General features: G+C 37.0%; 2 protein-coding genes across 2 annotated transcripts in view; one reads left to right on the top strand and one right to left on the bottom strand.

The window, feature by feature from the left end:
• LOC134654758 (neurobeachin-like) overlaps positions 1-27,936 on the top strand; it is a 336,665-nt gene that overhangs the window by 264,177 nt on the left and 44,552 nt on the right. Inside the window, exons 38-39 of the mRNA XM_063510228.1 lie at positions 450-567; positions 1,301-1,403. Of these exons, the coding sequence (XP_063366298.1) occupies positions 450-567; positions 1,301-1,403 (221 nt within the window). The remainder of the gene's footprint in view (positions 1-449; positions 568-1,300; positions 1,404-27,936) is intronic.
• Positions 2,371-27,010, bottom strand: LOC134654424 (facilitated trehalose transporter Tret1-2 homolog). The gene is made up of 5 exons (XM_063509865.1): positions 26,713-27,010; positions 21,257-21,389; positions 6,524-6,653; positions 4,330-4,515; positions 2,371-3,942 (listed from the first exon to the last, which is right to left on the bottom strand). The coding sequence occupies exons 2-5, from the start codon at positions 21,311-21,313 to the stop codon at positions 2,792-2,794; spliced, it is 1,524 nt and encodes a 507-aa protein (XP_063365935.1). The 5' UTR covers positions 21,314-21,389; positions 26,713-27,010; the 3' UTR covers positions 2,371-2,791.

Here is a 27,936-nt window from a genome sequence, read left to right on the forward strand (position 1 = left end):
GGTTGGACATGTCATCGTAAATCATCATCATCATCATCATTGGCCTTTGCGTCTATTCCAGACGATTTATGGTGTAACGCCGGAGAAACACCGTTTTTGGTGGCTGAATAGACCGATGCGAGACCGACATGGTCTACCACAGGACTGACAAAAGAGATTTCCGGAAACGGGCACTGAGACTTGTCGTCGTTTTTGCCTTAAATAGGTGCTACAATAAAGGTGAAAGAAATATAATGGCAAAATTGTCTTTTCTTACAGTACTTCCACACTTTATCACCTCAATGTCAGTGCATTAGCTTATGATATGACGTACTCTACCTCAGTAGTCGGCAAAGCAACATAAGTTTCACGCTAGTTGTCGCACCGTCTATAAGACCTTTATTTACATTTGAGTACTTTCAATATGTTTAATTACACTTAATGCTAACCTCGTTATATTGTTGTTGCAGGTTCTAAAATACTGCGAGCACCTCCACGGAAAATGGTACTTCAGCGAGATCCGCGCCATCTTCTCGCGCCGCTATCTGCTGCAGAATGTGGCCATCGAGATGTTCCTTGCCAGCAGAAGTAAGTCAATCTGTATCTCTATAATTATATCTCTGTCCATTTATCCCGGGTGTATCCTCCATAGACCAGGGTCCGCTTGCTCATATTTTAATATTGCCTAAGTACCGGATTAATATTTATGTTTTTTGAAGTAAAAACTTCTTTAGCGGCGCTGTGCAGTTTTTGAGGTGGGGAAAAATGTTAAACTCGAGACAGCGTAAGACGATCACGTGACCGTAAGACGGACACGTGACCTGATCGAAAAACTGTTACATGTAATGTCAGTGAGTTTTTCTTTATTGATTTAAATCCCATCTAGTGAGTTTCGCTCTAACTGGTATTAGTATAACTAGAGTACTAACAGTGATGAGCTTAGGGGTTTCAAGTAAGTAACGCTAACGCTAGATGGCGTTAACCTCAATTATACATAGTGCATTTTGCAATAGTCATTGAGTTTTCACTTCTGCCGGCACTCCCTGAGTGCAGCCCGTTGTTTTTTTTTAATTACTCGTTTCTAATTCTCGATATGAACAGGGCTATAACCGCAAAAATCGAAGTTCGCAAATTGCGGGCATCTTTTTCTGTCACTCTAATTACGCATTTATTGGAGTAAATGAGAAAGATCCCCAGTACGCAGTAGCCCCCCAGGTTCTTAAGTAATTTCGATTTGATTCGCAACTCCAACCAACCAGCCGACCCTAAGTGTGCATATATCTTCCTCTGTAGTCTAACAAGAATGTCTATCTCATTCCAGCATCAATATTCTTCGCGTTCCCGGACCAGGCGACGGTGAAGAAGGTGATCAAGGCCTTGCCCCGCGTCGGCGTCGGCATCAAGTACGGCATCCCGCAGACCAGGTCAGTGCACGTTGATTTATGTCCCTTTTGATATTTTTATTTTTTAGGAGACTGCCTGCCGTATTCGAACTTCAAGATATTCACAAGAGACGACACTTACTAGATCCATTCTAGATACGTTATAGTTTAGATTTCAACTACCTAGTTCTCTTTTGCAGCGCAATTCGGGCAACAAATGTCACTTTTACGTTAGATAGAGATAGAGATCTATTAGATGTGAATTGAATCTCTAAGCCATATCTTGTGGAAATCGTTCAAGAGTAACTCCAGAATCGCGCAAATGTCAAATTTGACAGGTTAGATCTTAAACATATGGTTATCGTATCTTTGTGATGTGTAAAAGATATCTAACAGATGTCTATTTCAAAATCCGAATCGGGCCCTGCGCTAAAAAAACCTGAGTCTATTAAATCATTAGTCGAGTCCTTTATTTGGTCATTTTTAAGCTCAACTCGAAAGGACTCAAACCTCTTTCTATCTCATTCTAGCATCAATATTCCACTAAATACCACTTCATTGCTGCAAATTGCAACTCATGGGATGATGGGATACTCTTTCAACGACTATTGTTTGTCAATCAATGGTTACAATTTTTTAGTATCTGTAATTATAACTGGTTTACTACATCCTAGCAATTACTATTAAAGGAATATTGACCTACTCTAATCAGCAATTTTAACGATTTGATCATCTGAAATATCCATATGGCTTGCAACGCCATCTACACGATACATCGGGAACTAAAAGGCTTTTGCGCCTCGTTCGTTCGATTCGTATTTTAGAATCAAGGTTCTTAGGTAACTACTTGTTCATTACGCCGATAGATGGCGACTTCGACTTCGTTTTATTTACTGATCTTAAGAAAAAATTGGTTGTTTGTGTACTTTATGTATTCCTTATGGAAAATCTGAAGCAGGGAAAACTAAAACTACTTTAAACGAATAGTAAGAAAATTAAACAGCCAGTATAAAACAACACATTTTTATTTGGACGTATGTCTACAAATTTCATCACAGTCAAAACTTACTACGTATCCAAACAAAACCATTACCCTCCTTGTTCTCAGCGGGGAAACAAAATACCCTGGACTCATAAAATCTTTTGTACAAATTCAATAATTCCTTAAAAATACTCGTAAAATTAATAAAGTCGCTCCAGCGCTGAACTGGACTGGTAACATTTCCTTAAAACTAGACAAACATTAAGGTTACATTTCAATATCGTCACCGAGTACAAAACCTAGCCTATGGAATGTAATAGTTAAAATCACTCGAAATACCTATAATACTGATCACATAACATTCATAATGGTAAAATTGTTCATAAATTGGTAACAATAGTTGCTAAACTTTGGGTGAAAGCACCAGGCGGGTAGCGCTCGCGAGGAGTTATTCCTGATGGCCCGGGATTTTTTCATCATCTTTGTGAATCCATCGCGGGGCAAAGATTTCTTTATTCTTTTCTAAAGATACTGTTGCACCAGCGCTATGCCGCCTCTGCACCGGCCGCCCCTCCATCCCACAGTGCTTACCTACTTCAGGGTCTATCTCTTTCTTTTCCTCGTCGAATTGCTTCATAATTTCAGTCAAGGACTTCCCTTTTGTCTCCGGGAGGAACAATAAGCAGTATGACGCTCCCAGCAGCGCGCAAAACGCAAACAAGTACAAAGTACCGTTACTGGTTAATACATTCTCCAACTGAGGGTATGTTTTTATGTTGAAGAAGATTAAGACATATGCGCAGCAGGCTGTTGCCCCTGACATAACTCCTCTAATATCCTGAGGGTATAGTTCTCCAGACATTATCCAGGGGAGTTGGAGAAAACCAACCATACTGAATGATACGTGCAGGAGTACACACGCTAGCTTCAATAACGGAGGACCATTTACGGTGTCACACACAGCGGCCCCAAGCATTGTCACCCCTAATAACAGCCCTGATGTTGCTGCTAAAGTTTTTCTTCTAAAGCTGTTGATTAAACAAGCACCCACAGCTCCCATGAATACCCGAACTCCGCCCACTATGATCGACGCCGTAAAGGCATTGACACTGGTATCGACTGAATGGAAGAAATCAACAGCATAGTATAATATGACGTATATGCCCGACATCTCTTGGAACATGAAGAAGACTATCAGGAGACAGAATGGCTTCAACACGCTTCTTCGCTTGAATAAAGCTAGCTTCTGTCTGAAGGTCATAATACTATCGACTTTTCTGTCTTTAGTGAACTCCATTAACTCCTGCTGCGCTGTGCTGTTGTTCTGTCTCAACCAGAACATGGAGTTGTAAGCTTCTTTCATTTGTCCCTTGGAAGCCAGCCAGAGCGGTGACTCAGGAACGAAGTACATCAAAAAGGGAGTTAGTAAAGAGACGCCGGCGCATATGGCAGCGACCTTCCGCCAGTGCACGAAGGATCCGAGGGAGTAGATCACGAAGATGCCGGTGGACACCAGGCCCGGGCCCAGCGCGCTGAGGACGCCGCGCTTCTCGGGGGTCGTGATCTCTGCCACGTAGATGTAGGAGGCTGTTGACATACCTGGAAAATGAGAAAGATTTTCGTTAAATATAAAAAGGAAATGTAACGGTGTAGGTTAGGCAGCTAACAAAATAGTAGTAGGTAGACACAAAACTAGCTTAGTCGTGATAGCTTCGGAATTTAAAAGAGTGATGTTAAATGACAAATTTAAAGCTCTATGTAATGACGAGGATCGATATGAATACAATACAATACAAAGAAAAACTTTATTGCACACCTCAAAACAATAAAATATTACAGAGAATACAGCAACTCAACTACAGGTAAACTTTTAGGTTTGTCACTAAAAAGCGATCTCTTTCAGACAATGCCAACGACCAATGAAAAAAAACTCCGTCGGCTCGTTTTCTACACGATAAAGACAAGTAATGACAGTGATAAACTCACCAATGGTAAAGCCAGTGATAAACCGTCCGACGCAGAGGAAGACATAAGTCTCAGAGAAAGCGATGACCAGCCAGCCCACCAGGTTTGGTAGAACTATGGACTGTAGCAGCAACCGCCGACCGACAGCGTCCACCATCATGCCGCCGAGCAGCGCGCCGATCGGGTTGGAGATTACGCCCAAACTTGCTGGAAGAAGAAAAGAAGGGGTCAACGAATGCATTCAAAAGACTAATGGATGGAATGAAAAGAATTCATTCCGATGTTCCCGAAGTTAGCTTCTGGAAATCCGTCGGTAAAGATATAATCGCCCTGGATTTTCACCAGTCATAATTCAATTGAGCATACGTAGAGCAGAAATGAACAAGATATTGATTAGTGGATTTTAAAAATCTCGCTTATCTTTGGCAGATGCTCACTTTAATGAAAAAGATTTGTCTTCGATGATTGATGAAATTTGTATTGTATCTTAATCAAAATAGGTAGGTATATTTTCGTGACTCGTGGTACTTATTAGTTATCTTGTCTCACAGATGGTTATTAGGCATCTTTTTTAAAACATAGGTAACTAAATAATCTTACTTATACAAATGAGATACTTATCACAGAACAAAAAAAAACACAAAATTGTGGTAAAACATAATTTCACTTCTTGCGATAGAAATCACGTGCACCACCTTGACAATAGTTGTGCAAGACGATTAAAACAATTCAGTTGTTAAATGTAACTATTGTGTTGCATTTTGGATTAGCAGCGAACAAGGTGCATGTAACTGCGTCGAAATATCGGGAGCTCGAAAACAATACAAAAGGTAATCACGGTTCATATCCCGGTCGATATAAGTCTAGTGATAATATGACTTAGTCGCGCAACTAATATATATTTACCGGTTATCGTAGAAATATTCTTTGGATGCCGAAACAATTTAAAGTCGGTCAGGTAAACTCATGTTAAGAAAATTATTTCATCAGGAAGTATTTTTTGGACTTCGCAGTTGTTTTTGGTACTTCCGAACCTTCTGATATTTAGTCATGTCTGCACGTCTGGTATATTTATCTTATCGAAAGTCGCGCGATTTGACATGTACAGTCACGGCCGACGCAACGCATTAAGATATACCTACATACTAGACATATTGCTGGTTAACATTACAAACTCTTTAATCGATATTTTTATATCCCAAATACGTGACTGACACTAAAGTGCATAGCTTAGCGACCTTCCCCCCTCACTATCAGGCAGGCCAAGAGCGCAAAACAAATTATATAGCTGGCGGTAAAATATAGCTAGCAAACAAACACCGCTATCAGTTTGCACAGAACTCGCTAATGTTGACTTTTCCATTCTGAATTTCACAACAGTGAGAAAGTAGTAAGATTAAGATTAGGTTAGTCAAGTGCATATATTATCTTCAATTGTTTACTAAAATAAACTAAACCGAAATATGACAGATGCATGTCATTGATTACTATAATCTGGCGCGATGTCTTTTAGCACGCTGAAACTTATGGTTATTTTTGTCGCAAATTGCAAACGGCTTTCACGGCGATAAGTGATAAAACGCAAGTTTTATATCTGTGTTGTTTATCGTTTAACTGGATCAATGGTGTTGACCGTGAAATAAACTTTCCGCGGTTAAATAAAACCGTGTGAGTTATTAATAGTAAAGAATACAATGCGATCATTGAGATAGATATTTATACAAAACAGACACGCATATATCTGTTTCACACGCGATGTATGCGGGGAACGGCATGTGTTTTGGTGTGTGTTTATTTTATTGTATACTCGAGGGAAATTTGGCACAAAGCGCGGCGCCGAAATAAACCCAGCGATCCAAGGGAAATTAGTTCATTCACTATTTTTTTGGATTATTATTGTGTGGAGTTTTGAAAACTGTTTTGTCGAAATTATTTGGGTTTCTATATTATCTTATCAAAATAGATTTGTTGAATAACAGTTATCGCGGTGTATCTAGACTTTAGGTCTAGTCCACAAGGTCCTAAATATTAGTTTTCTGATATTTCGAACGAATCACACATTGATAAATAATAAATAAATAAATATTATAGGACATTTTTTACACAAAACAACAAACATACAACAAACAAACATAAAAGCTAATAAATAATATAATGACACTAATGACTGTTCAGACGTAAAATGCCATAAATAAAATGTTTAGTCTAGACTCACCAATCCATGAGCTTTGCTCATATGTGATGTTAGGGTGTTCGTGTGTGTACTGGGGCAGCAGAACCGCGGAGAAGCCTTGGCAGAACCCCACCGATATGTTGATGGACTGTGCCGCCAGTGCCGCCAGTACCTGAAACGTTATGATCGCATGGTCAATATTGTTGATTATTTCGAGCTTGGAACAATATTTAATTTAAATTATTCTGAACTAGCAAAATTGTGGGTGTAAATGTTTAATTTATAGCTTTATCTGATCAATGTTCAGAAGTCAACTTTTTTTTTTCTTGGTGAAGCGATACCTATTCAAACTTTGACCTTCGACTTAGAACATTGACATGACTAGTCTAAAAACCGAAAATTCATTATACCATTGACATTGAAAGGTTAAGAAACTAAACAGACCGTTTTTCATGAAAAACTGACAATACAATTATCGCGTTCACAGTTTGTCGCACATCGACAAACGGTAATAGTCGCTAACGACAGATAAATGGCAGAGCATCCGCGAATTACATGGAAATTTCAAATTATCCTATCAACCGTTTTGCGCCTAAATACCAATTAGGTACAGTAGGGGGTACAGCATTCCGTTATCGTTCTATTTTATTAAAAATTAAAAACTCAACAACATTATATTTTTAGTATTGTACGTAACGTGTATAAATTGTTGGTATCCGTTTAAAAATGCAGAAGTAAACTTTTTATAAAGTAAAGTATGTAACATGATATGCTCCAAGCCAGCTACTGTACTAGTAATCATCTAATTAATCTAATCATGATAATCATTAATAATAAACCAACATGACTACCGACTTGTTATGTTATGTTCCCGCTAAAGTACGTAGCTTGTTTGTTTTTATAAGTACTCGTAGCGTTCGGCGTAGAGTATCGTAGCTGTAGAGGTCGCTTGTAACATTTGTAACCAAATATTATGTTCTTCACAACACACATTTGGCTAAATATAGCATAAGGGCGACAAACCAATAAAAACATTGTGTGGGAAATCTTTTTTGTAATCTAATGGTCAATACCTGGCCAATTGGCTAATGATTGTCATTAAATGCGAGCGTTCTGAATGGGACAAAATTGAAATGAAATATCTTGGAAAATCATTTGAATATTTTACTTACTTCTTCAATCATTTGTTTGGGCAATTGTATCACCGTTAGTATATGTAATTACACAGTGGACGTTTCGTTCTACACTTTCGACAGAGGTGAATGTTTGAAAACAGAATCATTTCGATTTCCTTTTGTCTATTTTTACAAATCGGCCGCCCACGCGAAACGTGAGCGCGAAACATCGCGCGAGAGTCACATAAAAACACATGGTATTAGTCTAGTGCAGTGGTTCCTAACCTGGGGGTAATTCTAATTACCCCTGTGGGGGTAAAACTGGTGTTTTACGGGGGTAATAAGCTAACCTAATTTAACAATACAACAAACGTACACGTTTTATTTTTTATTACCATTGGGAGGAGGGGTAAAATCCGGTTCCCTAGTTAGTCTTGGGGGTGACCGGACTGAAAAGGTTAGGAACCACTGGTCTAGTGTAAAAAATAACTGATGTGCCTAAAAGAAAATATGTAGCTTATACTTTTACTGAGGAAATAAGCAATAAAAGATTAAACTCTTCAATATTTGAAAAGCCATTAACAAAAAGCATAAGCCTGGTCACTACTAAATATGTATATTAAAAATTAGGCGGCCGATACCCATTACCCCCTTTTGTTTTTATTAATTTAAAAGTAACTATCACGTAACTACTCACTACTCCCATTCATAGCTACAGCCTGCTTTTTCATAAAGAATTGAGTTAAGATGACAGTTTCGCGCAGAAACAACATTTTTGTAGCATAATTACAATTTTATTAGCATTTCTTCGCATGGGAAGCTGCGACAATGGGAAGATGGCGGCCGGCCGCGCACGTGCCAACAACGTGTGCGTACTGACCACGCTGACAACCCGTCAGCAAATCATGCTGAGTGAGTTATGTTTGCGTAAATTTACTGCTGGCGTTTCTGCGGCTCTGGTAATTTATGGAGAAATGCTATGGAAAAAACAGCCGATTTTTGTAAATACCTACAAAAACTGTCATCTGTCAACGCAGAATCACGCTTAAGGATTCGCTTTTTTGAATTTTGAGTTTGCGTTTAGGTACTCTATGCATTTATGCTGAAGAAACTTACTGAAAGTTAAAAGTGGAACTCTGAATAGGATCTAGATAGTGTCAGTTTCAGTTATGATGATGTCATTATAACCCACAGTTTGCACTTCATATTATTATCATTCATGTGTTTTTCTTAATGAGTTTGCAGCAATTAAGCGGTACCGCGCTGACGAGTGGGTGGTAAAGCTGAGTAATGGTATATAAGCGCGCGCGCGCGCAGGCGGAACGGGTGCTGTAAACACTGTTTATGTCGCCTGATTGCCGGATGCACTGTAAATGCGCGGAAAATTTTCAAAATGGCGGGGTTGGGCGAGAAGACGTTGAAATCTTTCATGTTTCAATTTATGTTCAGTGATTACGAGAAGAAACAACATTTAATTTTCACGTAAAATGTCTGTAACAACAATATTACAGGGAATAATGTTTTAGTTGTAAGGGTACCCCCTGCTGCTAATCGAAAATGGTCTAACACTTATATCCAAAATTAAGAATAGTACCTATTAACTATTCTAACTAAATAGATTCAAACGGATTATACCAAAATATTGATTACTTAGAAGGTATGAAGCCACGTAAATAAAACTTTTTATATTATAAAATGTATATCTCACTGTCATTTTACTCTTCATTATTCCGGATACGAGTAATATAAATAAACATTATTATGTGTCTCAGTATTGATCACAGATGTTTGAATAATCTGGAAAAGATTTTGGTATTACTTGTATATTACTAAGTTTTATCAATTTTATCAGGGTCGTAGTACATATGACTGGGTAGTGTATATTTTACGAAACAAAAGCATCGCGAATTTTATTTAATGAGCCGCAGCAAATGGACGTGATGTAATTAACTCTGTCAATCGATAAGGGCCCGATTAGAGACACGTTCTCACTGCTAATGAGTGCAGTGCAGCCAACAACGTCAATCATTTGTAGTGATGGGTAGGACATCAATTTAAAATGAGTTTGTATGAGTACCTCATTTACTAAAATGAGGTGTTACAATGTCTTACTTCAAATGAGGTGAGGTACTAGCATATTTTCAGCGTCGACTATTCCATTAATTCCAACGGCGACAAAAATATTTAATGTATATACATATTTATGTATTCATCACTTCCTTTATAAATAAATAAATAGTAACATTTAATTGGAGTGCAATTCTGGAGGTTAAGAATAGAACTTTTAGGAGAAAGATAATTTTAGAATCAAGTAAAATGAATAGAGGAGTGAAGTAAGACATTTTTGCGGTACGAAGTACTGCGACAAATTAACAAAATGAGTGGTACAAATGAGGTGCCTCACGAGTGAGCGACTCAACACTAATCATTTGGCGTCTATCAAAAGTATCAAACCGTTATCGTTCCACTGATTTAAACTTTCACGATTTTTACACATTATTAAATTATACAACGGGACTTAATCGCGTATCTAAGTTCCTCCTCCTCGAAACGTCGGAGGTAAATCTTAAAACTTAGATACGCGATTAAGTCCCGTTGTATAATTTAATAACGTTATCGTTCCGTTAAAATTATTTCCAATGATGAATAATTTACACTTTTACAGTTAATCCCGAATATACAAAAATCAGCGTATAGACAGAGGTTATACATATAGCTGGTCAACCAAATCTTGTCAGTAAAAAAAGGCGCGAAATTCAAATTTTCTATGGGACGATATCCCTTCGCGCCTACATTTTTCAAATTTGCCGCCTTTTTCTACTGTCAAGATCTGGTTGACCAAGTATAGTTCGTTTTTTTAGCATTAGAAAGAAGGTAAGTGATCTTGACATGTCTTATAATTGAAAAACGCTTTTTGAAAATCAGTAACTATTGTTTATGAAAGCTGAAGAATATAAATGATCGTATTAGATTAATAGTTGTTACATATTTGCCGTGACTTATTTTTAAAACGTGTTTTTCAATTAAAAGACACATCAAGATTGTTTACCTTTTTTCTAATGCTAAAAAAAACAAAGTATAGTTCGGTACACGGCGGGAAGAAGTTGATAACTCGAGATATTTTATTAAAAAAATTATAATTTTAAATTTTAAATTACATAAGCTTCAAATTCCTTCAATTTTTTCCCGCGAGTTAGAAAACGATTGTAGGTATTGATCGCAAAGTATGTCGGTAATCTTCGGAATGACAGCTGGCAAATTTAACGCCAGGTAGGTCTAATTTATTTGTAGTATGATCAGTTTTTTAGTATGATCACAGATTTATTACTATGGGTTTTTAACTATAAGAGGATAAACTAAAACCGTTTATTGTGAGATGTTAAAAAAAGTGTTAATGCACAAATTTCCTTAAAAATCCGACATCCCCATACATGGGCCCCATACATTCCACGACTTTTCTCTTTCCGCACAGACTCTATCAATTGTGTTCGAAGAAAAATCTACGGAAGCGGAAATAAAATATAAATGCAACAGCATATCCGATTGACAAGTCAATGTGACATGCTTCATTCCAGACATACTTCATATTTACTTAGTCTGTGAATAGACAGCCTTAATTGGGAATGTTTTTTTTTTATTGATTGTTACAAATATGACCGATTAAGTGCTAATTTTCATTTCATCAGCTATATTGAGATTAAACGTATATTCGGCCTCTTCCAGTAATTAATGATGCCATTTCAAATTATCAGCCACCAAATTTTTTTTTTTACCAACCAACCAAACCAAATTGGTTTTATAATGTTTGATCTAGTTAATACATATCCTGATCAGAACATTAAGAAAATTTCTAGACGACCGTTATGCCTAGTAGGTAGTACTAATCTAATAGTCCTAGCCTAGCTGCTAAACTGGAGGTCCTGGGTTCAAATCAAAATGAGGGACTTATGTCTGTTACGATTTTTAAATCGTAGGTTTACTATTAGTATTTAATTATAATATATATTGCTATACCTATAAGTACCGTGCACTATGCTTTGCTATACCTATACATACTACTTTTTTTTGTAAAATCTATGATTTTTAGGGTTCCGTACCCAAAGGGTAAAAACGGAACCCTATTACTAAGACTCCGCTGTCCGTCCGTCCGTCCGTCCGTCCGTCTGTCACCAGGCTGTATCTCACGAACCGTGATAGCTAGACAGTTGAAACTTTCACAGATGATGTATTTCTGTTGCCGCTATAACAACAAATACTAAAAACAGAATAAAATAAAGATTTAAGTGGGGCTCCCATACAACAAACGTGATTTTTGACCGAAGTTAAGCAACGTCGGGCGGGGTCAGTAAGTAATTGGTAGGGTGACCGTTTTTTTGCTTGTTTTTTTTGCTTGGTTTGCTCTATTTTTTGTTGATGGTGCGGAACCCTCCGTGCGCGAGTCCGACTCGCACTTGGCCGGTTTTTTCTAGAATGTAATAGACTGGAAGTACCAGGCGATCATAAGTCGGAAGGATATGACATGTGGCCGCGGCGCACCTTGACCGTGCCGTTCACCGCCTTCACCTCTGTAAGCAAGCTTTACGAGAACTCACACGCTCCACATACACACAATCGATTGACATCATCTAGAATAATCGTTATATGTTACAATCATAGACTATATACGTACTCGTATGGATTACGCAGAAGCGATTACAAAGAGCGCTAGGTCACACATAGGTGCAATTTTACTTAAAACGTTCCATGCCGGGGCAAACGGGTTGACTACCTGTAAGTTCCTAAAATGAGCTCCCAGTGTCTACTTTAATGTTTAAATATCTGGGAGACCGAGCTTTGCTCGGAAAACATATAAAAACTCAAAAATGCGCGTTTTCCCGGAGACAAGACCTAATAGCTAGATCCATTTTTTGCCCCCGAAAACGTCCATGTAGCAAATTACATCGAAATCGTTAGAGCCGTTTCCTAAATCCCCGAAATATAAATAAATAAATATACAAGAATTGCTCGTTTAAAGGTATAAAATAAAATAAAATAAAATGTATTTTTAGGCAACTGAAGCCCATACTGCCCATAGGTAGATACAATTTGTATCTAACTGTTGTTAGGGTTCCGTACCCAAAGGGTAAAAACGGCCAAGTGCGAGTCGGACTCGCCCATGAAGGGTTCCGTATTTAGGCGATTTATGACGTATAAAAAAAAACTACTTACTAGATCTCGTTCAAACCAATTTTCGGTGGAAGTTGACATGGTAATGTACATCATATATTTTTTTTAGTTTTATCATTCTCTTATTTTAGAAGTTACAGGGGGGGGGACACACATTTTACCACTTTGGAAGTGTCTCTCGCGCAAACTATTCAGTTTAGAAAAAAATAATATTAAAAACCTCAATATCATTTTTGAAGACCTATCCATAGATACCCCACACGTATGGGTTTGATCAAAAAAAAATTTTTGAGTTTCAGTTCGAAGTATGGGGAACCCCAAAAATTTATTGTTTTTTTTTCTATTTTTGTGTGAAAATCTTAATGCGGTTCACAGAATACATCTACTTACCAAGTTTCAACAGTATAGTTCTTATAGTTTCGGAGAAAAGTGGCTGTGACATACGGACGGACAGACGGACAGACGGACAGACGGACAGACGGACAGACAGACAGACAGACATGACGAATCTATAAGGGTTCCGTTTTTTGCCATTTGGCTACGGAACCCTAAAAACGGGACCCTATTACTAAGACTCCGCTGTCCGTCCGTCCGTCCGTCTGTCACCAGGCTGTATCTCACGAACCGTGATAGACAGATGATGTATTTCTGTTGCCGCTATAACAACAAATACTAAAAACAGAATAAAATAAAGATTTAATTGGGGCTCCCATACAACAAACGTGATTTTTGACCGAAGTTAAGCAACGTCGGGCGGGGTCAGTACTTGGATGGGTGACCGTTTTTTTGCTTGTTTTTTTGCTTGTTTTGCTCTATTTTTTGTTGATGGTGCGGAACCCTCCGTGCGCGAGTCCGACTCGCACTTGGCCGGTTTTTTTTTTAAGAAAGACGCACGCTATTAGTTCACAACGTGTTTTGATTTGATCCAAATAATTCTAATAATATTTTTACTAATTTGACACTAGTTAAAAGCGTACTTAATAAGATAAATATAATAAGTTTGACCTTGTTGATTACATCATATTTATATGGGTTTAACAACTAATTTAAATATATGTCATAACAAACAGTGTCAATTGGAAACTAGTTCATTAAATTAGACAGATGTTGAATCGTAAGTATTACTCAAAACTGCAGAGGTCATTGAACCGAAGCGTCATTATAAACAGATCTGTGTTAAGATGAAGGTCGTTTCTATCAAAACACACTAGGTAGTGTTTATTACCCGATTACGGCGAATCAAAAGGATATGTTTCCCCGGTGTGTAGTCGCCATTAGATATATCGGATCGGCCAAAGTGCTCAAAAATATCTGAACAGAGACTTTAACGTCCTGATAACTTATTATATAATTAATCCTTTACATTTTGCGGTAAATAGATGACGTTTTCCAATCCAGTTTCCACAAACCGTATGTTTCCATATATACTTATGAGTTATGGGGTTATTCATAAACGGTTGCTAACTTAATCAGTTGATGATCGTCGTTTGTCCCTATCTGTCGTTATGCCATAGAGAGGCACAAACGATGATCATCAGCTGATTAACTTAGCATCAGTCGTTTATCGAATAACGCCATTAAACGCCAAGTCTGCAGTAATTTTGCACAACGTATGCAGTAAAAGTATGAACACTTCTCATTTCAAAAACCAATAATTTTCCTCTATAGGTAAGAACATAAGTATAAGAAAACTTAAGCTTATCATATCATGATTATTATCTGTGCAGCAATGATGGATTATTATGTCATAGATTATGTAACATAAGATTATTAAAAATACTTACGCTGTAGTTTATTATTGTTACATGTGTATTTTCATATCTACTTAATAATTACAATGTGGGTTAAGTGGATGATGACTTGGTGACTCATAGGTTACAACCTACTTATACGCCAAAATACTGAATCGATATTTGCATGAGGTGATTACGAATATTATCAGACAAGTCAGACTAGGCTCGAAAATGGGTACCTAGTACTAATTAATAACTTATAGGTTTGTCAATTATCTAGGGCAGTTGGTAAAATCGTGCGGTACGTAAGCTTTAGGTCTAAATACTAGTAGTTCGCCCCGAACTGAGAACTCGCGGTTCGCCAAAAATATCAATTGAATGCAGTCGTCAAAGGATCGAAAACCGCGTACGATTTATTGAAAGGTCTGGTGGAGCCCTTAACTGATACTGTATCTGTGGTAAGCCGAAATATTTCCTGTCAAATGTCAAATACCTATATTATGTTTATTTTATTTTATTTTTATCTTGCTAATTATTTCAAAATGGTAAATTTAAAAACGATATTAAAAAACTGTAAACCGAGCACTTTCATTTGATACCAAACTCGACCATACTTTCTTGCAAATAAAATGACCAGAATAGCAAGACACTTCACAAACAGCTTTTTGGCCTTCTAAGCTCTTCTAGCTCAGTAACCCCTTGATCGAGCCTGCTCATAATTTAATGACTAAAATATAATGCCCTCGACTACACGTTTACCCAATTTCATTTAAATTAGAACAAATTTACTTAAGTTATTGTGTATCAAACTATCTTCTGACAGTTCAGCTTAAAAACATCGAAATGCCGGGACGTGCCGCTAGCCAGCCGCGTGTTTAAAGTTGAATGTAAGAACTTCGCTTCGCTTCGCTCGCTCGTTCGATAATTAGTTTATGTATTATATTTTGACCGTCAAGGACCGGTAAGGAGAAAAACCGCCTAAATACCTTAAATGCCAAACGCCAACTATGTAAAGAGAGACCGAAGCCCTCTCACGCGTAAACGTAATTATAGGAGAAAAGGTAGGTAGTGCCCTTGCGCTTCGCTTTGCTCGTCTTGGCGGGCCAGATTACAACGCGTCTGGCCAACCGATGGAAATGGATGAGGAGGACTATACATAGTATAGCCCTATATTTAATACATAAGTGGCGTCACGCAAAAATAATTCTTTAACATATTAGCAGGTACCGGAAATTGATATGTTATAACATACACTTAAAGGGCCGCTGTTGTGACTCGTTTCCGCTTCCGTTCGCCAATTAATAAATGTTCGCCACACTTTACCGCCGTGATCGAACGATAACTGCACGACAATCGGAAAGTCACAAATGCGATTTATTATCAATCCTAGTTGCGGCTTTTTAAATTCGCTCGAAGAAATGTGGGAACTAGATTAATGGTATAACTTTAAATAAATAGCCACTAAAACACTATATTAGAAATACAATTCTAAAATCAGCGTAGTAGTAATTATAAGTAGACGAAGATCAAAATTACATTGGTCCGAATATAACTAGTACAAAAGTAAACAGTTTTGTTAACAATGTTTTTATGTTAATCAAAAGAAGTTACGCAACACGATGTAAACGTAAACAAACGCGTCACAAATGTTAATTGGTATAATTATGATCTTTGTTTTATTGTAGGTACATATTTGCCATATTTTGCTATGAGCCCAAAGAATAAGACCTTTTGAGTACTTATCTGTTTGAACACTATGTTCTTAATTCCCAGAAATTAAGTGATAACTACAATAAGTGATAGTGCTTTAATATGTCCCTGTTCGAGTTCTCTGAATTTGAGTACAAAAGCATTTCATATTAAGTATTAAATTGGCCAATCGTACTAAAGTTTAATTTAAATGGAATATAGTTGTTTCGCGACTCTGCCTGTCGGGTACTGCACTTACGACGTAGATCGGTATTGCTGTGCAGTAATACCTAAGTAAAAACGTGCGTCTGTGTCTAATTATCATCTATGTGAGTATCTTCCTGTGATAATTGGTGGAGGTGGAATATTACATAACTACTGCAATAGTTTCTTACGCTGCAGAAAGTGCAGAAATACATGTTTATTTTGAATGATTTGAAACTTGCGACAGGAAATGATTTGAACATATTTTGGTTTGGCGCATAATGAGAATGAGATACAAATCAGGATAGGTACCTATATTTTTTATTTTTATTATCTTGTGCATTGACCTTATGAGTACAAATATCTGTAATTATATTTCGGATATTTCGGTAGTTAGTTAGTGTTTTGGTAATTAAGTGACGTTTTTATTCTCGAAATTACTAATTGGGATTAACCAGCAGTAACACGATTAGTAGCGTTGTAAGATAATACATTAGGTACCTACACCTTATAATTTTATATTCATGTCAACTGCGGCTTATAACTAGCCCTTCATTCGTAATGTAACTACATTATTAATCTGCTCTCATTTATTTTTTAATTTAAAAAAGACAAAAAAAAATATTGGCGGTAATTCTTGTGATTTATTAAAGGCAACTTTATGGTCTTAGTTTTAAGCCTAATTTCATAGTTTTACGATTCCTACAATAGCAAAACAAAACCAGGGTCATTGACGTCGGCGTAGGTCACTTTAAATTACGGCATTCAAGTTGACCGTTATGAGTGTTATGACCGCCCCTCATGAGGTATAGGTCATCAATCATCATTCACAGAAGCTGCTCACAGGATGCAGGTGAAGCCTATTACAATTATCAACAGCTCGCGGTCAATGAACTTAGGTGCTCCAGTACTAATTGTGACGTTATCTATGAAAAGGGACCTTATTGTCGATGGCGCTTACCCCATTATTAACGATGCTCCGATATAAACACAATGCCGCGCGCGCCGAGCTTATAGATCAGTGGTCAAGTCTATTTCAGTTACTTTTAAATTTACGACCTGTATTCATGCAAATTATTTAAAAAAATCCACAACTATTTCATTGAACATACTAACATGTTCTTGATCTTGAACGCTATGATCGCCCATCGAGGAAGGTCGAGCTTCATTATTATAAGTACATATATTAGATTTTTTTTTTGATTTCTGAATGTTCACTAAAAGGCCCTTTCTATCACATGTCAATGTGAATGAAAACCTAAATGTCCCACTGTTAGGCAGAGGGCGCTAATCCCATAAAAAGTGATAATAGATCACCATAAAACTCACCAGCGGGCTCAGCACGGTTCCATTTTTATCGACTATCACTAAGCCCGTCACTTTCGCACTTACATACTTGTTAGAACGTGACAGGCATAGTGATAAATGATAAAAATGCGACCGTGCTACTAGGGCTGGACAACATGACGTTTGCGTAGATATAATTGCGGCATTCAACTTGAACGCTATATGATCGCTCATCGAGGGGAAGGTCGAGCTTCTTCATTATATAGGTATGTAGTTAGATTTTTTTAACCTTTCCGAATGTTATGTTTACTAAAGACCTCTCTTCCTATTCCTATCATTCGGACCAGGGATGTTGCGAATATTCGCATCCGCATCCGCAACCGCGGAACTTCCGCATTATTTTCAACATCCGCATCTGCATCCGCATCCGCATAAAATCAATGCGGAGTTTAATGCGGATGCGGATGTGGAACAGGTCGGTTTAGGAACGTCTTAGCATCGGCGTAAGTGCTAGACTGCTAGGTAATTTAGTAATTAGCCAAAAAACCTATTAGAAATGAGCAGTCAAGCGTGAATGGGACTAAATGTACGGAACCCTTGGAACGCGAGTCCGACTCGCACTTGGCCGGTTTTATGAAATAAAAATTACTAAAATGTATGTATAAATGTAATTACTAATCAATTTGACGTTTTTTATGTACCTATCTTGACATCCGCATCCGCATCCGCGGATGTGAGCCTTTAAAAATCTTCTGATTAGGACACGTAAAAAAAACCTAACCTACTGTTGTGCAGGGGATCACCTAGAGCGCGGCGCGCTCTTTCTTTCTTCCGTGGGATCACCGGATAACTGCTCACCATAAAACTGACCAGGGCCACATAACGTTTGCGTAGATATAATTGCGGCATTCAACTTGAACGCGTTGACCGCCGGTCGTGAGAAGGCCGCAACTCATTATACTTGTTAGGGCCGTTATAGTTTGTAGCTTTCTAATAGAGCCCGACGGCGAATCCTATTGTCTATTGTTAAGTATAACCACTCGTGCCACGTGCCACAACCACCTGCATAAAAAATCGTTCGTTCACTTTACCCAGGTAATTGTACAACAGGTACAACTCCTATGGAAATTGCAATAAGATTCAAAATGAACTAATGGATAAGTATTTTGTTAGGATGTGTGTGGTCCAGTACTTCGGTTACTGAGTGCCGGCGAGTCGAACGCTACAGAACCAGTCTAAAATGTGTCATCGAGATGCGTAACAAAGGCGCGTTATCGGAGAGCGCACCTACACTGGTTTTTTGAGCGTTGGACTAGCCCGCGCTCAGGTGCCAAATAGAATAATTAAGAGCCTTTTTTGCAGGTAAGTAGAGACAAACCAAAGAAAGTCTGCAGCGCAATAATTTGACATCGAATTAAAAAACTACATATGGCAATGTTTTTTAAGCAGTCAGTAAACGTCATGCACTATGGTATGTGTTTGTCAAAATCGTTTAAATATTCATTGTGTTTTGTGATGAACGGAATAAACATGGTGAAACCTTACAAAACCGGCGTGCGGGAGTTACTTTTCCGCATGACGAATAATTTTACATTGTAAAAAGTCAGCACGAGGCGATTCAAGCTGAAAAACGACAATGTTTACAAAATTTGGAGTTGATGACGGGTAAGTGGAATGAAACATCTTAATACTTCACCATATGTACCTACTTAGATAATATAATATTGGTTTAGACTAAGGTTTCACAGCAAATTGAACACACCTAATAGGTATAGGCATACTTATGAACTTCCTCTAACATTTCGAGAAACTCATTGGTACTAGCCGGGTTTTGAGCTCGAACCCACAACCTCCATGCTTATGCTCACGGTATGGGTACCTACTAGTTAAAGCTAAAATTAATTTTTAATATATGTTTATTGTTTTAATGGTTTATTTCGTTTTTCCGAAAACTTTAGTTCGCAAATTGCGGGCAATTTCTCTGTCAATCTAATTACGCCTTAATGGGAGTAAAAGAGAAAGATGCTCGCATATTGAGAACTTCGGTGTTCGCGGTAGGCCCTCTGTACCTATTTACCGCCGTCGCGGATATTACAAAAGCTTATTAATTTTGATGAAGCCAAATGCCAATTCTCCCAATATTATTTATCAATATTAGTATATGTCTACATATTAATAGTGACATCTATTGTTGGAATGAAATTTATTTTACCATAAAAATTAAGCTGTGCATACAGCTTAATTTTTTCATAGACGCTAAATATGGTAGAAATTTCACAAGTATCAAGACTATTTAATCCATTTTCTGTGGTGTTGTCGCATACTGATTTTTAAAAACTACTTTTAATCTAGCGCTGCAGACTTTCTTTGGTCTTACTCTAGCACGTGCGGTTTTACTTAACAATAGACAATAGGATTAACCGTCGGGCTCTACTAGAAAGCTACAAACTATACCACAGTATAATAAAGAGTACTAGCGTACAGTATGGACACTCCCTGCCTCCCGTTGAAAGTGCCGCCCACCCGCTCTCGGTTACCTCACAGTTACCTCACCCTACAATGCCTTATCTCACTCACACAAGCATATATGGTACGCGTTCACCTACACGAGCTTAGGCTGTGTGCGTAGGAACGCGTTTGTTTCATACATTTGATCGCCAGTGTCCGAGACTCCGAGGTGTGCCGTTACCAAACAGATACCCATATGATGATCGTTTATCGAGTAAGTACCTATATAATGCGTTTGTAATGTCCCTTTATCTAATGAAATTTTGTACTGTAAATAAATACGTAATGATATAAAACACGCTTTATAAACGGTTGACGCTACCTCTGAAATTACTTATTCTGCTTATAGTAATTAAATTACCTAGACTTCTTAATGACAAAGTGTGGTCGACTGGACGTGTCACCATTAACGTTAAATATCTATGAAAATATGACGATGGATTCTAAACGCATTATACAACCTTGATCTCCTTATTAGATCTCGCATGTGATACATTCTATTGCACAACCCTACGTTAGGACCATTACGACCAATTGTAGTCCATTTCGCTGATGGCTGAAGTTTCTGACGTCAGTATCCTTGGGTTTACTTACTCCGATATGCATTTACTCTACCTACACAATGTGTAGTACACATTTACCACTGTCAGATTTGCCATGCCATTGAATATAAGTACCTAAGTGTTTTTTCATAAACTTCTGTCAAATCTTGTTGTTTGTCCACTTTTGTCCCTATCTTTAATTTTGACAATTGACATTCGTGTTAGAAAGAGTCAAAATTTAACAGAGGTTCGTCGAGTTTTACGTACATGTAAGACTACGTTAGATGCCAAATCTTTGTACTGGGATGGAATGCTATGGGCGGTTACAGTATTCGTTACTTATTTATTACCCTTTGTAATGAAAACTGACGTGTTTTATCTGTTTAAATACATAGATAGATGTATTTGAACATCACAAGTTGAACACTTGCTTAACTGTTAAAGAGTTGGTCTCCCGTAGACGCCATGCGTTCAGCAACGTAACGGCCATTGCATTCTACAGAAACCCATACAACAGAGAAGTCTGCTTACCATGTAGAGGTCGCCATACCGCCACACCTTCCAGCAGCTCTTGACAGTGGCGAGCATGGTGCGCGCGCGCCCCGTGCCGCACGCCCCGCACGCCCCGCACGCCCCGCACGCGCCCCGCGCGAAACGCGCGCTCCTGTAATGGAGATCTATGGTTAAACTCAAAGTTAGGCAAACTTTTATTTATAACAGTCAGGTGAAAAATGTTCTCAAGTGAAAGCTTTTGCCTGAGCTATTTTATTAAAATAGATTTTATCAATAATTCTTTTATTTCATGTGTAATAGAATAATAGATAATTCGATTTTCCTACTAGTGGAAGCCGTTACTAAAATATGCTAAGTATTTCGTGAATTAATTTCGAATACAATTTCGTGTTTAGGTTACCAACGGTCAGTTCACAAAGATTTTAATTTTAAAATGAATGTTGGTGGAAACATTTCTTACGAACCTATCACCTATCCCAAGTCTAGGGTCTGGATTAAAATCTTTAATGCAATATATGTACCTATAAGTTTATCACATGGCCGAAATAGTTCAAAGTTCTGAGAAAATCGCTTTAGCTTGAGCTTTTTGAATGAAGTTTTCATTTGAAAACCGTTGCATGATAAGATTGATAAGTAAGATACGGAAACGAATTTGTATCCTGTAGAAAGCTGCGCATCGTGTTACGGCAATATGTTGGGCCTTTCTTATTTAAGCAGGTCATATAGGAATACCAGTAACATTCAGTTGAGATTGACAGCAATAACTCACAGATAAATTGTCCACACTGAACTAAGAATTCATGAACCTTATGCCGAAGTCACAAGTTCTACAAATGTTCAGCTAAGATAGCTGATAGTACGTTCGCCATCAGATATATCAGAGCGGCCGAGCTGCTCACAAATATCTGAACACGCCTCTATTGTCAAGGCGCTAGAGTGGTGTTTACATTTGTAAGCACCTTGGCCGCTCCGATATATCTGATGGCGACCGTACAACGCGATGTGACAATAATCATTAGAGAGATTGTCCTCATTCGACATCGACTCAGCAGACGTTGACGATCGTATCGCATGACACGGTTCCGCTTCAGACCCCGGCGTCTTTCAAAACAAAAGCATGTCGAATTGTGACAATTTAATAACTTGCTGTGTTTTATTAATCACACGTCATAAATACTATAAATGCTCCAGTTATAAGTCAACATATTTGTGTCACAAAAATTGTTATCGCTAAGAAAAAATAACGCATACATTTTTCAACTTTGAATGATTGCATTAAGGTGTAAAATTTAATTGAACACAAACGGGAAAAGTCTAGATGTTTATAATATTATCGGTCGTGTTTATATTGATTATACAGTGTTTTTATTCGGAACTTTTTCATCTCAAGTGGTAGAAGATAAACTGCAATATGTCATATTTATTAGTCATTTTGATAAGCGTTATAACTATTGCTCTGTTTACATAAACATCATAATTTCCGCCTTTTTTAAATTACATTGAAACAATGTACATATACATAATTGCATGAACATTAATTTTATGTCATATATTGTAGTCATTATAACGATGGATGCTATGAGAAATAGCAAAATAGATAAGTTACGGAATAGTTTTACTTTTAAATTCAGCTGTTTTGATTAGTCTAATGAGTAATGACAGTAACGGCTTTATCTCTTCGTAAATTAAATCGCGAATTGTAAACATTGTGTAATTAACATAAAATACATGGAAAAACACATAATTGGTACAAAAAATGAACTATTTTTGTCTTGTGTGTAACTATTTTTGTTTTTCAAGTCAAATTGCTAAAATATTGTACGTTTGAAAATGATTTTAGATTGCCGCAGATTCGCTATATTTGATAATACTTATTGTACCTACATAAATTTAATGTTAATTTACGATAAATTAGAAAAAAATCACTCATACTTCGTTCTCAAACCTTAATTGTGATTTTAATATACAGTGTGGAAAGATAAGTCGGGCCCTGGAGGGAAACTACCTTAAATCCTTAAGCTGGCTCATTTTACTTAATGGAGAACATTCCTTTATTTTTTAAAAGAAACAAAACTGCATTCAAAGTATTTTTCTTTTTTTCTTCAATTTGGCTTGTCTAAAAAAATCTTATGTACTAAATATTACATTTTATGGATTTTTTGTACGACAGACGAGTTTAAGACCTAATGTTTCTTGGAGAAATCTAGTAGAATAAAATTGCGAGTTTTTATTTTTTGGAATTTTTAGTCGGTTCGAGTCCCGGGGGAGGCAAGAGAGTTTTAGAAAATCTTTGAATGCAGTTTTGTTTCTTTTTAAAAATAAAGGAATGTCTCCTTTAAGTAAAATGAGCCAGCTTAAGGATTTAAGGTAGTTTCCCTCCAGGGCCCGACTTATCTTTCCACACTGTATGTATCTGCAATTAAAACACAAGGCAATAATGACATACAAGGGTTATGCCTAGGCGCCGAGAAAGAATGTAAATAGGTATTTATGTATAATTAAATACAATAACACAAATAATAATGTCATAATTTCTTCCTACTTGGTTGCAATCGCTATTGCAGTAATGTACGCATTTTCTCGCCTTTGTGACTTATTGTTTAGTAATAATACGCACAATCTGTTCAGTGATCTCGTTGTGTTTATTTTTAAATATTGACCTCTTTATTATACGCATTTTTATCTCTGACAGTTTTGGTTTATGATTTTATAATATTTGTGATGCCCTCGTTATAATTTGCCTTTTTTAATAGTACATTACTGCAGACGCCGGGAAAGAAGGGCTTGCCGGATGAGTAGGTATAGACGGCCGACCGTGGGGAGACCTTTTCACGGCTAGGCATGTATAGTGTTTTTCTCAAACATGCAATGAAATAATAGCAAAAATGGATGATGATGATGATGACTGTTTCATGTCCTAATGTGATAGGTTGTTCAGTGCGCGGGGTTCTTAAGGGGAACGAAAATTTTATTACATTTGCTCTACGACGCACGGTTTAGGAGATACAGCCCTATAAATATTTTTCTTTCATTTTAATTTCTTTTTCCTTTTTGTGTTTTTTAAATATTACTTAGGGGTTCCTTAAAGGGGAACGAAAATTTGATTATTTTTGCGCTACGACGTACGGTTAAGGAGATACAGCCTTATACAGTTTTTTTTTGTTATTTTTTTTAAATATTAATTAGGGGTTTCTTACAGAGGAACGAACATTTTATTATTTTTGCGCTACGACGCACGGTTTAGGAGATACAGCCTTATAAACATTTTTCTTTCATTTTAATCTATTTTTCGTGTTTTTTAAATGTTACTTAGGGGTTCTTTAAAGGGAACGAAAATTTTGTTATTTTCGCGCTACGACGCACGGTTTATTCTTTATTCTTTATTATATTGCAGTCATGTTCATGTTACATTAGGTGTTACGATTTGAGTATGGTAGGTACATGACACCCTGTAAGGGCACTCAATATTTCTTAAGTCTAGGTAAGTATATGCATGCATCTTATATCAATATCAATAAAATCTGTATTTATCATTTTATACTTTATCGACGTTTATGCAGTATTAAATGTCACTCCTTTTATGAGAATAGTAAAGATTAATAAATTATCATGCTATGCTATGCATGCATTTAGGAGATACAGCCCTATAAAGATGAAAAAAAAAGAAATCGAACCATAAAGCAAATACTGCCTATTTTTTTTTAATGGCTGAATGCCACTATGCTGTACAAATATCTGTGAAATAGAAATTAAAAAAAAAATACTTCCCGACCTAGGCCTTCAATTTTGTATGCAATTCCTTTACAGTTCTCTCGAGTTGCTCCGCCCGAAACGTGACTTCGAAGCCTGTTATAACGCCCGTAGCGACGACATTTCATTGCATGTTTGAGAAAAAGTAATTTGTAAGTTTACACAGCTGTATGTTTTTGTTGAGAAAGTTCTAGGATTCACAGGTGTGAATCATTCATGAATAATACCTGTTATGTTTTTACATTAATTTATCCGCTTGTCACATTAACGTGGCTTTGTGCGAATTATTAGTAAGTCTTCATTTGTAAGTATGTTTCTTTCAGTGCAAATTCTATATACATTGAAATAGTATATTACAATCACGTTACTATAGTTACTAGGTAATAAAATACTAGACCTTACGTCGAACATGTTGGCGGTAAGATTATATGATTTATAATCAATAATGCTCATATAAGTAATGGATGTATACTGAAAATTATGTTCAAGGTATATTGTTTTTCTAACGATTGCAGTTATGCAAGTAAATAATTAATCAAAACTAATTTACCATAACTTACTTTTAATAGAACAATAAGGCTCATTTTTTACACGTATTGTCTCCTACACTATTATTGTGTATTGGTATAATTGTTTATACATTTTAACTGCTTTAAATTTTAAACACTTCCTGGTGTCTTAATATTACTCGTACATAATCGAAAATTTCGTTTACTGTCCTAATTTTGCCAATACAATGTGAAGTAGCCATTGCAACTTACTTAATAGCGAAAAACGCAATCACATTGAGTTTAGGTTTATTCATAACATTTAACTGAATAATTTATTTCGCTAATAACTTCCGTATTTGAGTTTGAACTTATTTCAAATATAAAGTAAAATATTTTTCAGAGGAAGACCAAGGAAGGATACAAATAGATACATATTGTGAAGAATGGCGGGAGTATGCATTGTATAGGACTAAATGGACAGGGGAAGCCTTCGCGCACTAGTGGGACACTTAAAATGGGCTAGTAAAAAAACCACCGTTTAGTTCAATTAATGAATGATTTCTGATTAGATTCGGCCACTCAAGGATGTCGACTGGGGTCTGATAGCGCCTTACGGTTACGGTACAGTCGAGTTCATAAATAAGTGTACATTTATGCACCTTAATCAGTTGCAATAAGGTGAATAAATGGATACATATATATGAACTGGAGTGTACGATATGGTTTGCGGTACGTAGGCGTGTAACGCGCGTGCAGAATCGCGATAATTAAATGCGTGCAGGGCGGCGGCGAGGAGTGTACTGACATTTGCGGGTTTAGGGAATTTTGTATCCATTTTAATATAAGAATATAAGAAATATGGTAAAATTTACTATTTTGTTGAAGAATTTGTAGGGCTTCCTGCAGGTCGTATGTTACTATATAATTTAAAACAGAATTGTCGTGTAGGTACCTACATTTCACTCTGTTACCCTAATACAGAAATAAAATAAAATATGATATAGGTATATATATATTTACAATGAAGGAAGGCTGTATGTTTTTTTCTTGTCTGTTATTATCAAATTAAGATCTGTTTATTTTGTTGTATATTTTGGGTATATAATCATAAAACTGAAACTGTAGTCGTGGGGGAAATATTATTTTACGTAAGTATCTACTTAGAAACTGCATACTTAAGAGGAAGGTTATAACTATAATTATAAGTACGTGTAGTTCATAATTATGACTTACTTTTTAACACAGTGGCAACTGAAATCGCAGTGCGATGTTTATTACTTCCAAAAATAATTTTATTTGCTGAAAACAATCTTTCACTCGCACAACGCTTTTCTCGACACACTTTCCGCGCAAGCGTTTAAATTTGGAACACAAACACGTTCGCGCCGATGAAAAGAAACGTTGTTTTATTTTTTAATTATTTTTTTTAATAGCTAAGGGAGCATGCCACTCAGGCGGTAGTTCGCGACTGTTTGAGTCTGTTTGGGAGCGCTCTTGACCTTGCGCGTGCGCCACGGTACTGAAGCGGCTTTCGGCCGGCGGCGCTTGTTTTATAAACGCATACTATTGTTGTGACAACTTTTCCTGCACTACGCCCAACTCGTGGGCGGCTCGTCATTACACAGGAAACGTCTATGACAGTAGTGACGTCATCTTGAAGAACGAGAATCTGTCTAGTTTGGCACATCTTCGTGATGACGTCACTGGGCGAAATTTCTATTATGGGTACCGTAAAATGCGCCAACTTTGCTCCCCGCTGGGTAATTGTGCTTTCAGTAGGCACATTTTACGGTACATATTTGATTTCCAAGAGTTTACACTGAACTGAAGTGAACTCCTTTGAAAAAAAATCCATGAATCGCTAAACAATTTATTTTGTGACCCATAAACATACACCTTATTTCATTACAATAGGTAATGAATCATTCTGCATCTCATTCCAATACAACAATTAAGTAAATATCTTGTTCCACAACACTCATCTGTAATCATCCGTTAATAGCGTACTATTAAAACTCATAATTGATTGCGAGTGATTAAAGATGTCGCTAAGAATAAGTCACATACATGTCAACGGGAAAAAGTAACTAAGCGTAATCCTCTCTCATAATTAAGACAGTATTATTAACCCTCCCACTTAGTCCATTAAAGAGACAGTAGAGGATATGAGAAAGAAAGGAATGAGTGCTGAAGTGACCCAAGATAGAGGAGAATGGAAGAGAAAAACATGTTGTGCCGACCCCACATAATGTGGGATATGAGCAGGAGGAAGAAGAGTAAATAAGAGATCCTAATGTGTGAATGTCACGCTTTGCCAGACAGAGAATGAAAGACTTTGGAGCGGGCTATCTGGAACCAAAGAAATTCATAGCACTACCCTTGAGCTCCATCATCTGACACATGGAGGTGGTCGAAAAAGCTTTCGGGTATGCAAAACATAAATCTTAAGGGGGGAAT

Source organism: Cydia amplana, chromosome 15 (genome assembly GCF_948474715.1).
Source record: "Cydia amplana chromosome 15, ilCydAmpl1.1, whole genome shotgun sequence".
NCBI lineage: Eukaryota > Metazoa > Arthropoda > Insecta > Lepidoptera > Tortricidae > Cydia > Cydia amplana.